The 17,500-nt window shown below is 46.5% G+C and overlaps 1 protein-coding gene across 1 annotated transcript in view; it reads right to left on the bottom strand.

Moving 5' to 3' along the window:
- Nucleotides 1-4,228: 4,228 nt before the first annotated feature.
- The window catches only part of tmem47 (transmembrane protein 47), a 22,473-nt gene continuing 9,201 nt past the window's right edge, over nucleotides 4,229-17,500 (bottom strand). The window contains exons 2-3 of the mRNA XM_061225474.1: nucleotides 8,005-8,145; nucleotides 4,229-4,613 (exon numbers count right to left, since the gene is read on the bottom strand). Of these exons, the coding sequence (XP_061081458.1) occupies nucleotides 4,435-4,613; nucleotides 8,005-8,145 (320 nt within the window). The 3' untranslated portion in view covers nucleotides 4,229-4,434. The remainder of the gene's footprint in view (nucleotides 4,614-8,004; nucleotides 8,146-17,500) is intronic.

The raw sequence follows: 17,500 nt of genomic DNA, 5'->3' as shown, positions 1-17,500 counted from the left end.
ATGTTCATAGGCGTACCGTTTGTACACTATAACATATATACAATACATTTAAACATATATTTTACTCTAATATTGTATATTATACTCTAAACAGCAAACCTTTCGTATCAGCGAAGACATGAGGGCAACGTGGTCACATTCAGCCGAACACTGAGCTCGTCGAAACCGCTACATCACACAGGTGTGCGAGCAGATCGCTTCCACAGGTGCTCGAGATGTCAGCGATCATCCAGACTTACGTTTTTAGCATCTCGTCGTCCGTCTCATCTTCCTTCTCCCTCTCCCTCTCCATCCGAATTGTCTGCAGGCAACCTGTCAACCTGTCAATCACATTAACATGCTCCATCTTATCTCCGTGCGTGTGCGTCTGCCTGGGAGGCCATCTTGCGGCTAACGCCACCTCGACTGTAAGCATGCTTCGAGAAGGATAACAGAAACTACTGTAATTCTTTGCAGTTTATTATGTTAGTATACAAATGTATGAGTTTCAGAGACATACTGTACAGTTCTAAACAGACCAGTTATCCCTCCTTTTTCTTCCCATTCTTCCCTCCTCCATCTCCTGCTCCCTCTCTCTCCCTCAGGAATGGCAATGTGATCAGACAAGAAACAGTGTGTTCTGTAGTTTAGGTATTCACATAGCCCCCCCCTCCCCACACACACACACACACACAAACACACGCAAGCATACACACAGATATAAAATGCTCATGCTGACATGCCTTCTCTCTCTCCCTCCCTCCCTCCCCCCCTTCTCTCTATCCCCCAACCCAGTGTCTCTCCCTCTCTCTCTCACCCTCCCTCCCCTTCTATCGCCTAACCCAGTGTCTCTCTCTCCCTCCCTCCCCTTCTCTCTATCCCCTAACCCAGTGACTCTCTCTCTTTCACTCTCCCTCCCTCCCTCCCCTCTCTCTATCCCCTAACCCAGTGACTCTCTCTTTCACTCTCTCTCCCCCCTTCTCTCTATCCCCTAACCCAGTGTTTCTCTCTTTCACTCTCCCTCCCTCCCTCCCCTAACCCAGTGTTTTTTCTCTCTCCCTCATTTCTCATCCTCATTAGTACTGACGCTAAAGGAAAGTAAAATATTAACTATAATCGTAATGCGTCAACGGAAGAATCTACATATGCCCTAAAGCTCACAGTCAGCATGTTCTACGTGTAATAATGCTCCTAAAAAAAGGATACAGGGACTGCGTAAATGCACAGAGAACTGGAGGACAGGGAGACGGCAGCCGAGCGCCCTACAGCAGCACAGACCGGCCCTGTTCCTGGAGATCCACCTGCCCGGAGGCTCTCACTTCAACCCCAATCTGGCGCCCCACCTGACTCTACCAGTGCGGCAGTTAAAAGATCTCTAGCTCAGTGGCGTCCAATCATGTGCCATACGCAGGTTTCCATCACAACCCCTGGTGGTTTCACCAACTAACGCAACTTCAACCGGAGAGGAAGGAACTAATGAAGCGAAATCAGCAGGTGTTGTGATTGGTTGGTGGAGCGATCTCCCTCCACGGGCACCGGTGATTGGGCAGCCCTGCTCTAGCTGGTTGAATGAGCTGAGCTTTGGTAGGGTTGCAGTGGAACCCTATGGGACGGTGGGTCTCCAGGGACAGGGTTGGGCAGCCTACAGGACGGTGGGTCTCCAGGGACAGGGTTGGGCAGCCTACAGGACGGTGGGTCTCCAGGGACAGGGTTGGGCAGCCTACAGGACGGTAAGTCTCCAGGGACAGGGTTGGTGACGGCTGCCCTTCAGACACAGAGTGAACGGGGGGAAACTGAGCCATGCACAGCAGGCGGCTAGCACTTGGACGTGCTCATTCCTATGCAGAAATACATACTGAGGCGAAGCAGAATACATCTCTCTCTCTCAGACCTCACATACCATCATCTGTTCATTGGTCAGCTGTCACTTAAATACATGGTAATCTATAATGCTGCATTGATACTGAGACATTCATTAATGTATTTAATACACACGTTCATCACGGTTAATTTAACTGGAGCTTATTGAGGAGGTTTTTTTGCTCGAAGGGGAGGGGAGAGCGTTTCTGGGGGCAAAATTACTTGGTAAACTGTGATTACATCATGTGTTATTGATCCTGCATCCCCCACACACTACCTCAATCTCCCTCTCTCTCACACACACACACACACACACACACACCACACATATGCACACACACGCTCTCTCATAAATTCACTCAAACATGTGCAGACACCATCTCTCATAAGTTCACTCACAAGACTCTCATGCACATACACACACACACACTCACACACTCACACACACACACACACACACACGTGTGCCCACAATGACAGATGGGCAGAAGACGCATCAGTTTAATAAACTTCTGTTCTGTATCTTATCCAAGACAGTGATAGGCTATCGTGCTTTCACATTCTCTCCGGGACTTCTACACAGCATCCGATTGGTCCAACAAATGGTCCAACAACTATACCCTGGGTCAACACAGACAATTTTAAGATTCTCTTTACAATTCAGCAGGGAGGGATTCTTTACCGTATCACAAAATGCAATGTTTTTGATTGATTGGTGAAGGTAGTCAGGACACCTGTAATGAACGCTGTGTTACACTCGAAAGAACACATTTGCAAATTCCTCCAGTTCATTCATGAACTCAAAGTTCTGGCGTACACAGCCTTAAAATAACCCACTTCCACTTCCACTGCAACTGCATTGTATGATCGGTTCCAGAGCTCAGACACTGAATCTGAATGATTCCAGGACTCTGAAGTCAGGCCTGATTGGGTTACATGGCTCTGAAATCAGCTCCGATTGGTTACCGGGCTCCATGTTCTTGTTCAACTAGTTACAGGAACTTCAGCAAGCTTGTTGCCCCAGGACATGTCATCACTACAAGAGGTTTCCATGGCAGCCAAACATTCACACAAATAGTAGTAGTATCCCATGAGCCTTTGTCACAAACATTTCTGATGGTTTTTAAAATGACATACAGTGCGAGAAGAACAGTCTCTATATATTTCTTTTTTTTTTTTAGAATCTACTGCCAGAGCATCAAAGCCCCACTCTCAGCTACAGTTTTTACATAGTATAGTACAGTTTAATTCATGAGACTGGTTCAACTGTAGAAAGACTTGTGTGTTAATAAAGATTATAGATTATGTGTGTGTGTGTGTGTGTGTGTGTGTGTGCATGTGTCTGTGTCAGGCAGAGACAGAATACTACAGAGAAACGTGTGTGTGTGTTGTGTGTGGTTCTGTTGTCCATATACTGCAGGTGTGTGTGTGTGTGTGTGTGCTTCTGTAGTCATATACTGCAGGATTTTGTGTGTGTGTGTGTGTGTGTGCTTCTGTAGTCATATACTGCAGGATTGTGTGTGTGTGCTTCTGTAGTCATATACTGCAGGATTGTGTGTGTGTGTGTGTGTGCTTCTGTAGTCCATATCCTGCAGGATTGTGTGTGTGTTTGTGTGCTTCTGTAGTCCATATACTGCAGGATTGTGTGTGTGTTCGTGTGGTTCTGTAGTCCATATAGTGCAAGATTGTGTGTGTATGTGTTTGTATGTGTATGTGTGTGTGTGCGTGTGTGTGTGTGTATAGTGTAGTGTGTGTATAGTGTAATGTGTGTGTATGTGTTTGTATGTGTATGTGTGTGTGTGTGTGTGTGTGTATAGTGTAATGTGTGTGTGTGTGTGTGTGCGCGTGTGTGTGGTTCTGTAGTCCATATACTGCAGGATTGTGTGTACATTAATACAGCGAGTGTTTTCCTTAGGAAGATCAGTCCTGCAGAGGTAGACCATGTCTGTCAGAATGTTCACTTCTGCACAGACACAGCGTATGTCTTCATGGCAGTGTGTTTGTGTGTTTGTGTGCACCCTGGTGTAAAATCCAGCTAAGAGCAGCTTGAAATACCAGCTACCAGCTGTCTCAAAACATAGCTTGAGCTGGTCAAACCATGTTGAGTATGGAGTTGGTCTAACTTGTCAACCAGCTACCAGCTGTTTGAAAACCTAGCTTGAGTTGTTTCAGTTGTTTCAGCAGGGCATGTCTGCACATGCATGTGTGTGTGTCTCACTGTGTGTGTGTGTATTAAAATTTTCATGTCAACAAAGAACACGTGCATGCTTGGATACTCAATTCAAAAACCCTAGAGGTCAGAACCGTCCATTTTTCCAAATCAAATGTCTTTGTAAAGATGGCCAGTTCTGCACGGGACCCTGGTGGTCCCGGGGGGTGGGGGGTGGGGGGCGGGGGCGGGTGGGGGGGGGGGGTGCTCCGTTCCGTAGGTACTATGACATTGTAGTGGAGGACCTCTTCTGCAGAAACCATTTCTCTACGAGCACGGTCAGTTCTGCAGAGGAGGCTGGAGGGGTCGGACACAGCGGCGTGTAAAAGAAAGGGGAACGCGGTGCATTGTGGGTACGCTGCTCATCGGGGGGGCGGAGGGTGGGGTCAGTAGTAGTCTTCGTAGTTCTTGGGGTTCAGGCAGTAGAGGAGGGCCGCTCCAAAGGAGAAGATGGTGGCGCCCCAAGCCAGACCGTAGCCCCAGTTAAATTCGTGGTAAATTCTCAGACTGATGGTCTCAATGAACTTGATGGGGTACAGCACCAGACTGCACACTTGGAGCACCACTGTGAGAGTGATAGAGAGAGAGATAGGGGGGGAGAGAGAGAGAGTGATAGAGAGAGAGAGAGGGGGGGGGGGTATTTATCAAACCAAACCATTTAAGACCATCCTTGATGCACCATCTCCAGTTTCCAGAAATGCTTTTACAAGCAGGGTACAGTCAAAATCAGTGCTAGTTGAGAAATATTTCCTCTTATATATATATATATATATACACACATTGACTGGGAAGTCACACTGAGATTAAAACCGGTTTTACAAATTAGACCTCGCCAAGACAGGGTCAAATATCAACATACCATCCTGCCCCTGAAAAACTAATCTTATCGTTACCATTTACCATATTCTCTTATAATTCTCATGTCAAGTGTGTTTTTATATAATATGACAGAGGCTCATACAAGCAGCACAGTGTGGTGCCTCTACTGAATAAACCATCCGGCAGCCACAGGACTTTTTATATTCTGGGTATATGGGTTTTGAATGGTTTTGTTATTGCCATTGTCCCCAGAGGCGGGAAGACCGGGTGTCGGAAAGTAAAAGTCCCACCGAGGACCCGGGGTTTGATTCCTGGTCCTGCCAAGCGGAGTTTTGCCGGCTTTCGCCGAGCGGCATAATTGGCTCGACGCTCTGAGGGAGGGACTCGGCAGGGAGCGAGTCGGACCGCCCCGGGGGCCTCAGAATCACAGTCACGGGCGAGAAAATACGGCTTGAAGAAAGAGCGTCGTTCTCAGGATCGCGAGAGGAACAGGATCGTCGTCGTCGGTGTATCCTCAGCTAACAGCGATAATTGGAATAGATTGGACACAATTGGCTACCAATTGGGGAGAAAGTGGGGAAAAATTGGAAACAAAAGAAGAAAAAAAAGAAGAAAAAAAAAGAAAGTAAAAGTCCTGGCATGAGTTCCTTCCCTCCAATTAACTCACTAACGATTTCACTAATTAGTTCTGCCTCCTGGCTGAACAATTGTGCTAATTAACAAATGCAGGTGAGTGGAAGAAATGGGGAGGATTTTAACTTTCCTAACCGGGTTTTCCCCACTCCTGAATGCACGTCTCACAAAAAAACAGAGATATGAATCAAGCCCTATTACATTCAAGAATTCCCATTGGAATTATCACAGTACACCCCCAGAATGAGGGAAAATGTAAACAGCACACACACAGAAACACAGATCAAATGTAAGTGTTCAATATCAGTGATTCATGTGACTCATTTCTCTATTTCTATACCTTATATACTGTAGTCAACCTGGAACATTGGCATGATATACATATTTGAACCTTTTAAAATACTTCCCCCCTTTTTCAATGCAATATACAATACATTTTGAATTGAGCTTTCAGAGAACAGAGTAATGTTTTTCCTGTTTGTAGTTTTATTTCCGTAATTTATTTCGGCTCCACCAATATCCAGCATCGTCGACAAGCAGGCTGTTTTGGCGCGTGATCTCAGCTGGATGCTGGAGTACTGTCCGAGACGGGCGTGTCCGTACGGATTACTGCGCTCATCTTTGAGGAAAAGCGTCTTCTTGCCGATCGCTCGGTGTACAGGGAACGGCTTAAACTGGCTCAATGTGCCAATAGCACTGCAGAATCAACCAACGTGGCTGTGAAAGATGCAAGAAAATTAAAGGATTTTATGAAAAGAGTTGGTCTGCATTTTGCGTGTTTGGAAAGGAAACGTTGAAGATATGAAGATAACTGTAGCTGTCTGGCTAACTAGTAGTTGTTAAGGCCAGAGCAAGATAGCAATCTAATTATTTTAAATAAAAGACAAAAGGCAAAAAGCTTTCTCTCGTGCAAGATAATACAATTTTACACTCCTGAAATTTGAGTTTACTGTATATACACACAGTATGTATGAGCACTTTATTAGGTAGACCTGTACAACAACAGCTTGTGAATGCAAATATTTAATCAGCCAATCATTTGGCAGCAACTAAATGCATAAAAGCATGCAGACATGGTCAAGAAGACCAAATGTCAGAATGGGGAAGAAATGTGACTTTGATCGTGGAATGATTTTTGGGGCCAGACAGGGTGGTCTGAGTATCTCAGAAACTGCTGATCTCCTGGGATTCTACTGGCGTTTGCAGAGAATGCTGCAATAAACAGAAAGCGCCAGTGTGCTGCAGATCTGAGGGCAAAAACATCTTGTTAATTGAAGGGGTCAGAGGAGAAGGGCCAGACTGGTCAAAGCTGACAAAAAGGATGACAGTAACTCAAATAACCACACATTACAACAGTGGTAAGCAGAAGAGCATCTCTGACACAACGTGTCACACCACTAAGTGGATAGGCTACAGCAGCAGAAGACCAATAAGTAATAAATACCTAATAAAGTGCTCACAGTGTGTATGTGTATATTCATCAGATCTCAAAGGGGCAAAAATAATGCACTTTCTAATGACCTATTTTATAATATCTGTGGCAAAATCACAACGTCAATACACTGTAGATTTAGACGGAGGGGCTTTATAATTAAGGGAGGGTTCTGTAATTAAGCGGGTTGCATAATTGGGAGGAGTGTTCTTTATAATTAAAACATAAGGAACGCTTCTTAATTATGAGGGAGGGTCACGAGAGGAAGACTTACATAAGGAACCTGATAATGAGCGTTGCTTAGATGTTGTGAATACTATGGGTTTCACATTTCCGTCTTCTGCATTTCCTTGGCAGGAAAAGTCGGCTTATTCTGGTGCCAATATTTTTTTCATTTCAATATGAGAGAGGGAGGGAGGGAGGGAGAGAGACTGGTGCATGAAGTATATAAATAGCTTCACCTGGTAGAGAGGGGGTAGGGGGGGAGGCGCATATACGCATTCCTGACCTCATTCTGGTCGCCATTTATGTGTGTGCACATACGCGTGCGTCTGTGTGTCTGTGTGTGTCTGTACTGTGTATGTGTGTGATTGCATATGCTTGGATGTGTGTGTGTGTGCATGCGTATGTATGTGATGTATGCGTTTATGTGTGTGTGAGCACATGTGAGTGTGTGTATGTGTATGTGTGTGTGTCTGCGCATTAATGTGTACGTGTGTGTGGGCATTAATGCGTACGCGTGTGTGTCTGTGTATACGAGTGTACGTGTATGTGTGTGTGTGTGTGTGTGTGTATATATGTGTGCGTGTGTGTGTATATGTGTGTGTGTGTGTGTATATATGTGTGTGTGTGTTTATATTTTATGTGCGTGTGTGTGTGTGTATATATATGTGCGCGTGCGTGTGTGTGTATATATGTGTGTATATATGTGTGTGTATATGTGTGTGTGTTTATATTTTATATGTGCGCATGCGTATGTGTGTGTTTATGCGTGTGTGTGAGTGTGTGTGTGTGCGTGTGTGTGTGTGTGTGTGTGTGTATATGTGTGTGTGTGTGTGTGTGTGTGTATTACCTGCAGCAAACAGCATCACTGCGACGGGTCTGTAGAAGCGTCTCCTGGACCCGGCACAGACAGACACCAGGCCCACCAGGAACGAGAAGAGGATGAGCGTAGCCCCGCCCAGCAACAAGGCCAGCGTGGCAATCTGCCAGTCTGAGGGAGGGAGGGAGAGAGAGGGAGAGAGAGAGAGAGAGAGAGAGAGAGAGGGGGGGGGGGGAGAGTGAGGAAGAGTGATAGGGACAGAGACAGGGACATATTGAGAGAGAGAGAGAGAGAGGGAAGATAGAGAGAGTGAGAGAGAGTTAGGAGAGAGGGAGGGGGAAAAGAGTGATGAAGATTGAGAGGGACAGAGAGAGGGACATATTGAGAGAGAGAGAGAGAGAGAGAGGGGAGATAGAGAGAGAGAGAGAGAGAGAGAGAGAGAGAGGGGAGATAGAGAGGAAGAGAGAACTTCACATTAAAACCCCCTTTATTGGGACATTCTTCTAGAACAAAATGTACAGCATCAGTGGGGTCCACTGAGCACAAAAACGTTCCCCAGTCCCCCCCAGCTCCGTAAAACATGTTAAACTATCCACCGGTCTGCAGCACACGTTCAATCCTGAGGCAAGCACCCAGCATCCCCAAAATCAGGCCCTGACCCCTGCCCAGATATAGGAGTTCTCCTTGTTTTCCAAATGGCAAACACTGCTAACCCAGACAAATAGTTAAAGGCATACTATGCAGGAGTTTTGACCTTGGAAATATGATATATGAAATATGATAAAATAACCATGCTAAGAGATATCTATGAGGCACTTCCCTTCATCAAATTCATGCTCCTTGACCTGTATGTGCTATTCTAAGATGTGTCCGGGGCTTGTCTGTGCGTGTAGGGGTTGGGCGTGGCTACAGGGCCTGTGGGGTGGGATCAGGATTCAGCTGAGTGTCTGTAGCTAGCCAGCGACCGCAATGGAGCAGGCGAAGAGGCGAAAGTAAACAACAAACCCACGGGTCTCGTTCAAAAACCAATCAAGTCAAACTTAGAATTGCTTTTCCTCGCCGGCGACAGAAATCGAAAAACGGAGATATGAAGTTAAAAACGGTTAAAACGGATTTGAAATATAAAAACGGACGGCGGTGAGTCGGTGGGGTCGAGGGCAGAGGAGGAGACATCGTTTATTGTAAACACGGCACCGCGGGAAGGCCAACTAAACAAATCCTGCGTAGGATGCCTTTACGTGAGGAAAATAAAAAGACGCTTAAGGTACACTTAACATTTAAAAGGTAACATTTACATTTTAAAGGTGAAAACCTCCCCAGAAGAAATAAATCACAGCTTCAGTAACAAAAATAAACTACAGAACTAAAAGAAAATGACTCTCCTTCCCCACCCTCGGATCCATGAGCGCTATTGTGTTTGTTTGTAGCTACAGCCTTGAGAAGAGTCAGCACTCCCGTTTCAACGAGATGTGTGTAGAGTGATCGCCAACTGCTTCTCCTGGAAGAGTCTGGGCCGAAGCTCTCAGTCCACTCTGAGGCACTAATGGGGCGTTCCCACCGATTCTGGCACTCAACGCATTACTTTAGTTTCCTGTAGAGGAGCCGTGTGCCGATGCAGTCTGATGAGCGTTGCGGTACGTTCGCTGGCTCTGTATTTTCCTTCTTCTATGTAAATGAATCCAACCAACGCAGCTCGACTGGCTCACGAAACGTGGACTGGATCAAACGTCCAAATGAGGCGTTGCAGATCAAATCAGGATTCAGCGGCTGCGTTGCCCACCTCTAGCCTCTGGTTTTCAGGAACATATTTTGGGTGGACTGTTTTTGACGTTCATCAACAGTCCGCCATTTTGTTTCCAATTTTAAAACGGGAAGCCAAAACCTAGGACGCAGCGCATCTATTCGATCAGGTGCCAGCCGTGTTCCGTGGGAGGCGACGCCGCTTGTTGGTATCGATCCCACGGAGGCATCTGTCGGACGAAACCTGCCTAAATTATGTACATAGTACCAGACGCAACACAGAAAGTTCTATGCCCGGTATCTCAGCTATCGGTGTGAACGCCCCTTCACCCTTTCATTCCCAAGAGTGACATTTGACCTGACACCTTTTCAGCAAAGCAAAATGGCCGCTACTCTACTGTTTTCTGCACCTATTAAATGCTCTGCACCTCACTAAATGCTCTCAACGTTCTCAATTTTCTCGACCAAGGGTGAAACCCCTTGGGATTTGGGTGGACCCTCTAGGGACTGAAAGGGGCAAAGCGCTGCCAGTGATGTTCGACGTGGCCCTGCCACACAGCGTTGTACAGGGCCCCCACCACTCCCCCAGCTCAGGACAACTGACGGACAGATCCACCACCCCCCCCCCCGCCACTCTCCCATCGCCGTAGTAACAGTACTCATGCTCATTGTCCCCAAGGTCAGAAAGGTCCTATTCTCCAAAAAAAACTCCCTGTAGGAGGCAAGGAGCAGTTCACGTACCTCTTGTTGCATATTCTTTTCCAGTAAGCATGGTGAGAGAAAGAGAGACGGAGGGAGAGAGAGAGAGAGATGGAGAGGCAGGGAATCACATGAGTACATACAATTGAGTTCTCTCAGGCTGTGTAGATACATCACAGTGTGACAGGGCACCTGGCCATCCACAGTGCAGCTGTCAATCACTGATACATTTTTCACATTTCTGTTTTCACATTATTGATCTATAAATTGATCTATATTTAATTACTATTATCCGAAATGAGTCCCATGTTTCACAAAAGCAACAACAAAAAAAAAGGTAATGTCTATTTCTCATACAAAACTGCCTGTTCCGTTTATGGATTGCGTCCACAAATATAGCTTCAAAGGAGTTCCTCGACGATGGCATTCCATTAAAAGAGAAAGTAGACATTTCTACTTGGACAGGCGGCAGCACAAGACACTTTGTGAGTTTTTCGGGGACTTTGCCAACTCTCTCCGTATGCCCCGGCAACGCGTGCCCAACTGTCGCGGTGTTAAACGTGAGGCACACTCCAAACAGGTCTATCCGCACCACCGTAGGGCCACGTCAGCTCTACCATACTCCCGGCAACTCAAAAACAACAGGCAGGAGGCAGGGAGCGGCTCACGTACCTCTTGCATATTCTTTTCCAGTAAGCATGGTGAGAGAGAGAGAGAGAGAGAGAGAGAGAGAGAGGCAGGGAAACACATGAGTACATGCGGTACATTCTCTCAGGCTGTGTAAGCGCATCATAGTGTGACAGTGCAGCTGTCAATCACCGATACATTTTTTCACATTATTCAAACAATTGCTATTATCCAAAATGAGACCAAGGTTTCGCAAAAGCAAATTAAAATGGTAATGTCTATTCCTCATACGTGAAAACTTTCATTTCCCGTTCCCACTCCTGATGGAAAGCCAAAGCCCACAGTCCCAAAGGGTGAGAAAGACTATTTTGGAGGTAGTAAATATTGATGATGTATTTTATGGGCAGAGCCAAACTGGCGGCAAAAAGTACGGTCTCTTGACGGTTTCCCGAATGTAGTGGTGGTAGCAAAAGAAAGATCTGCGTGTGAAACTTTCATGGTTAGCTTTGAATGAGCGAGTTTCCTGAGTACGTGTGATATATACCCACTGAGCACTTTATGAGGAACACCTACTCACTCATGAGATGATCTAATCAGCCAATTGTGTGGCAGCAGTGCAATGCATACAATCATGCAGATATGGGTCAGGAGCTTCATTTATTTATTTATTTTCTGCTGCCACAACGCGTGCCCAACTGTCACGATGTTAAACGTGAGGTACACGCCAAACAGGTCTGTCCACACCACCATAGAGCCACACCCCTTTAATAACATACCCCGCCCACACACGCAACAAGCCACACCCCTTTAACAACATACCCTGCCCACATTCACGAGCCGCACCCAATCGACAACATGCCCCGCCCACACACGCAACAAGCCACACCCCTTTAACAACATACCCCGCCCACATTCACGAGCCGCACCCAATCGACAACATGCCCCGCCCACACTCCCAATGGGCCAAACCCCTTTAACAACATGCCCCGCCCACACTCCCAATGGGCCAAACCCCTTTAACAACATGCCCCGCCCACACTCCCACAGGGGCACGCCCCTTTATTAACTCAGAACCCCGCCCACACTCCCACAGGGGCACGCCCCTTTATTAACTCAGAGCCCCGCCCACACTCCCGCAGGGTCACGCCCCTTTATTAACTCAGAGCCCCGCCCACACTCCCACAGGGTCACGCCCCTTTATTCACTCAGAGCCCCGCCCACACTCCCACAGGGTCACGCCCCTTTATTCACTCAGAGCCCCGCCCACAGTCCCTGTCACACGGCCACTCCTACAGTCGCGTAAACACGCCGAATCCCCGGCGCCCCTGACATTTCACACCAACACCCCCTGGAGCTCCGTCTCCTCCCCGCAGAGGGCGGGCGTGTGACAGGCGTGTGACGGGCGTCTGAAGGGCGTTGTGTTACTCAGAGAGCACCAGCGCTAATCAGACCAGCGCTCTGAGAACAGCGGCCTGTGAGCGACCCACTCTGGAGCATCCCTCGCCCGCGCAGGGCGATCGCTCAAGGACACGGACACGCCACCGAGAGGAATCACTCACGGGCTAAACCCAAACCTAACGCGGAGCCTCCCCCCAATCAGCCCGGCACGGACACGCCACCGAGAGGAATCACTCACGGGCTAAACCCAAACCTAACGCAGAGCCTCCTCCCAATCAGCCCCGGCACGGACACGCCACCGAGAGGAATCACTCACGGGCTAAACCCAAACCTAACGCGGAGCCTCCTCCCAATCAGCCCCGGCACGGACACGCCACCGAGAGGAATCACTCACGGGCTAAACCCAAACCTAACGCAGAGCCTCCTCCCAATCAGCCCCGGCACGGACACGCCACCGAGAGGAATCACTCACGGGCTAAACCCAAACCTAACGCAGAGCCTCCTCCCAATCGGCCCGGCCTGGCCCGGCATGGGAAAGGGTTCTGCTGACAAACACCAGAATCACCCGGGGGATCAGCACATGGGGATCAGCACACGGGGATCAGCACACGGGGATTAGCACACGGGGATCAGCACACGGGGATGAGCACATGGGGATCAGCACACGGGGATGAGCACACGGGGATCAGCACACGGGGATCAGCACACAGGGATGAGCACACGGGGATCAGCACACAGGGATCAGCACACAGGGATCAGCACACAGGGATCAGCACACAGGGATCAGCACACGGGGAGGGCTGTCTGCTCCGACCCTCCTGCTCTCCGAGGCTGGCTCTAGCGGCAGGAGGAGACATGCAGTGCTGCTCTCCTCTCCTCTTCAGAGGGGTTTTCACAGGGACTCATTCATAATTCATCTTTCTCAGCAGCTCTCTCCCTCTCTCTCTCTCTTCCTCGTGGTCACGGGGGAGAAGGGAGTGGCTGTGAGGGGGGGAGAGAGCTCGGTCACCAGGGCGAAGCACAGCGCACTGGGGAGGACAGCACCTCCGACGCTGAAGAATACACAGGCCCAGCCCGGCCCGGCCAGAGGCAATTAAAGTGCCCCGAAAAATTATTCACATCGTTTATAATGGGGAGCAAAACAAAAACCTGCATACAGTATGAATGCAAATACAGGTTATGAGCTACTCGCTGCTCAAACTATGGAAAAGTATCTTCTTTTCTAATAATACCACTCCTCAGAGGAAAAAATATTTGCTTTTGTATTTGTTCAGTAATCCCCCCCCCCCACCCCAATTTCTTTCTTTTTTTCCACAATTCATTCACATGCCTAATATTATTATTTTTAAATCCAACAAAATTAAATCTGTATTAACATCCTGGGTTTAAGTTCATTACCACCTTTTGGTTGATGTTCACCATATTGGGGGGGGGGGGGGGGGTTATGTAATGACGGAAATAAACAGAAAGTTTTAGGATTTTGACAAACGTAAAACAAATTAAAATTACTTCAAGACCAAAGAAGAGAAGGGACACTATCCACAATCGCCTGACCTCAACCCCTGAATATTTATGGGGCACTTGAAGACTGACAAAAGACAAGCTTTCAGTCACATCACCAGATGCTCTTTGAAACATTGTCGAATAATGCTGGTATAACATGAATCATCAGGTTTGGAGTCCATGCCAGCTCGAGTGCACATTGCCATTAAAGCAAAATGGGGACATGCCAAATACTAAGAAATTCAGAAATTCATGAACAGTACTGTGCACAAGTCTTAGGCACCCTAGACTTTATTATATATATGTTTATTTTTTTGTGTGTGTTAGTGTAAAAGAACACATTTGAGATTTCTAAATATTCTTTTTCCAAAAGATTTAATTTTACAGTGACATTTTTGTATTTAATTAAAGATATCGGAAGCAAGGAGCCAACCAAAGTCTGCAGAAGAACTGTGGCAAGTTCTTCAACATGCTTGGAACAACCTCCCTGCTGATTGTCTTATAGAACTGCAGGACAGCGTTGGCCATCTCAGAGAAGTGATGCAGTTTTAACGCTGAAGGGTGGTCACAACAAATATTGATTTGATTCAGTTTTTAACTATTCTGCCAAATTACTAAAATGTAATGTAAAATGTATAGTATGTTTATTTAGGACCTTTCATTTAATTATTTTTGAAAGAATCGTATCTGTATAAAATGTAATACAGGTGCCTAAGACTTTTGCACAGTACTGTAAATTCTTGATTATTATGCTGATAATATCATTTGTAATTAAAATGTTTGTATTCAATTAGAATCGCTGGTGGTCTCAGCCTTTTGGGCCCCACTGTAGATACCAATTTCCAGTATTAGGTCAGAAATTAAAGGTACAATAGGTAATTTCGGTTTTCTAACGGTCCGGAGAGGAATAGTGGCAACAAACACCTTCAAACCACAACACTGTTCATCCCGCCCCCTTCTCTGTAAACGTGCTAACGTTGAAATGCCATTGGCTGTGGCGATTAGAACCGATTTTCAACCAATGAGCTTGAATTATTGTACAGCTACACCATGTTTTGGTACAGAGTGTCAGGCCGTGAACTGTAGAACCCTATATTTTGAAACCCGAATTTAAGGACTATAAACACAGGCAGAGGGTGAGTCAACATGTCAGTGAGCCTTTTTCAATGATAGGAAGGGATTTACAATGGTCTTGCAACAATGTTTTAACACAAAAATCTTACCTATTGTACCTTTAAACGTTTCAAACCGAGGGGGCCAATGGGACAGTAGTAATGTTGGTTTTGGAAGAGCCGGCTGTGTCTGGCTGAGTCTGGCCCCCATGCACCATGGAGCAGATGGTTTTCGGAGGCAGAGAAAAATCCAGACACTAAAGTCTGAGATCAAACGAATCTTGGCTGCACCTTGGGGACACAAAGCCTCCAAATCTACCATCAGATGCCACCTCCATACCAATGAGCTTTCTTAAAGAGTTGCCAGAGGAAACAGCCTCTGTCCAGGGCAATGAAGATAAATAAATGTCCGGAGCTTTCTAAATGGCGTTTGACATTTGATTGGAGCTCGGCATTACGGTCAGATGAGAGCAAAATTGTGTTTTTGCCCCCACACATCTCAGTGATGGGTTTTGGCATTGGAAGAAGGGTGCTTATTTTGAAAATAAAGTCCTACTTACGGGCAAATATCTCGGTGGATCTATGGCTTTTCACGTCTACAGGTCCTCAGGCTCTCATAACGGACAATGGGATCATGAACCCTGGGATTTACCAAACTGTCTTGAGAGAAAGCTGTTTCCCTCTACCCCAAGGCACAAACTTGGCTGCAAACGGATCTTTAAGCAAGATAATGATTCCAAGCATCCATCAGTACAAGTAAAAAAAATAAAAAATAAATAAAAAAAGTGTGGATTTGAACGGAGCTGAAAACAGGGGTATAAATATTTCTGACGCATTTCGTCTGGAAATAAATGCACAACCAGAGTGAGGAACATCTGGGGAGGCAGGAGCAGGGAGGGACGCACGCTCTCCACATTATCTCTGTCTGAGCGGAAACCCAAATCATTCACAGAAAGAAAGACGATTAGCACTTTATCATAAACAATTGGTTTTGGGAGAAGAGAAAGAATACAGGAGAGAGAGTGATGGAGAGAGAGGGAGAGAGATAGAGTTAAATCCTCTCAATAGACTATTTCTTTTTTTCTCTCTCTCTGGAATTGCGGTATTTGTGTGTGTGTGTGTTTAATGTAGCTTTGGCAACGTTTACTGTATGTATTTCATGCCAATAAAGCATATTGAATTAAATTGAATTGAGAGAGAGAGAGAGAGAGATAGAGAGATAGAGAGAGAGAGAGAGAGAGAGAGAGAGAGATTTTTTAACATACCACACTCAGACCAGCAATCCTAACCAGCCACAACCCAAACCATGCAACAAACGAAAACAAAATTGTATTTGGAACATTGGGATAAAGAAACCAGAAACACAAAGTCTATTACCTTTTGCTTATTGGACCCTAAAAAACAATTCCAGCAGGGTATCTCTTTTCGGTCAGACCAAACACAGGCTCAGTGACCACACACACTTGCAGACGGTTAACAAGCGGTTAACAAAAGAACAAATATGTGGTCACTGCAAGATGAAAGATGCACTTCCACCTAAACTGCACAAAATACTCAAAGATACGGAAAGCATACCGTATTTCCACACATTCCTCCAAATTAAAGAGCTTCAATTCTTTATCAAAGGATGTGTAATCCTAAGGGCCAGCAGTGGCACGATACACTTCAGCTTGTTGTTGTGATTGTGCTGTTTTTCTTCTGAGAATACCGATAAGACTACACAGCAAGTAGCACTTCAGTTGCAGCTCTACCTACCTGTGTAATTAATCTGTGACTAGTTTGGTAACAAGGTGTTATTTACTCAGTAACTCCACTGTAAGTAACATGGAACAAACGTTAGCGCTATTTTTAATTACACGAGAAACAAGGCCATCTCTCCTGGGGAAATTCACTGATTCTGTATCACTAAGGCGCATTGTGAAATTAACCGGCATTGTTATTTATTGTGTATCGTGATGACATGGCCCGAGTGTTAATAGAGCTAAGAATAACGCAAACCGTTATTCCATCTTACCGATATCGGAGTCACTTCATTACCAAATCAGTTACAATTTAACTACACAGGTATAGCTGCAACAAAAAAAATATTAATAATAATAATTGTTGGCGGCACGGATGGTGCAGTGGGTAGCACTGTCGCCTCACAGCAAGGAGGTCCTGGGTTCGAATCCCCGTCGGCCGGGGCCTCTCTGTGCGGAGTTTGCATGTTCTCCCCGTGTTCGCGTGGGTTTCCTCCGGGTACACCGGTTTCCTCCCACAGTCTAAAGACATGCACGTTAGGCTGATTGGAGAGTCTAAATTGCCCGTAGGTATGAGTGTGTGAGTGAATGGTGTATGTGCCCTGCGATAGACTGGCGACCTGTCCAGGGTGTATTCCTGCCTTTCGCCCAATGTATGCTGGGATAGGCTCCAGCCCCCCTGCGACCCTGATCAGGATAAGCGGGTTC

The sequence above is a fragment of the Conger conger genome, chromosome 17 (genome assembly GCF_963514075.1).
Source record: "Conger conger chromosome 17, fConCon1.1, whole genome shotgun sequence".
Taxonomy (NCBI): Eukaryota; Metazoa; Chordata; class Actinopteri; order Anguilliformes; family Congridae; genus Conger; species Conger conger.
Note: the sequence above shows the minus strand (reverse complement) of the source record. Positions and strands in the feature narration are given on the sequence as shown.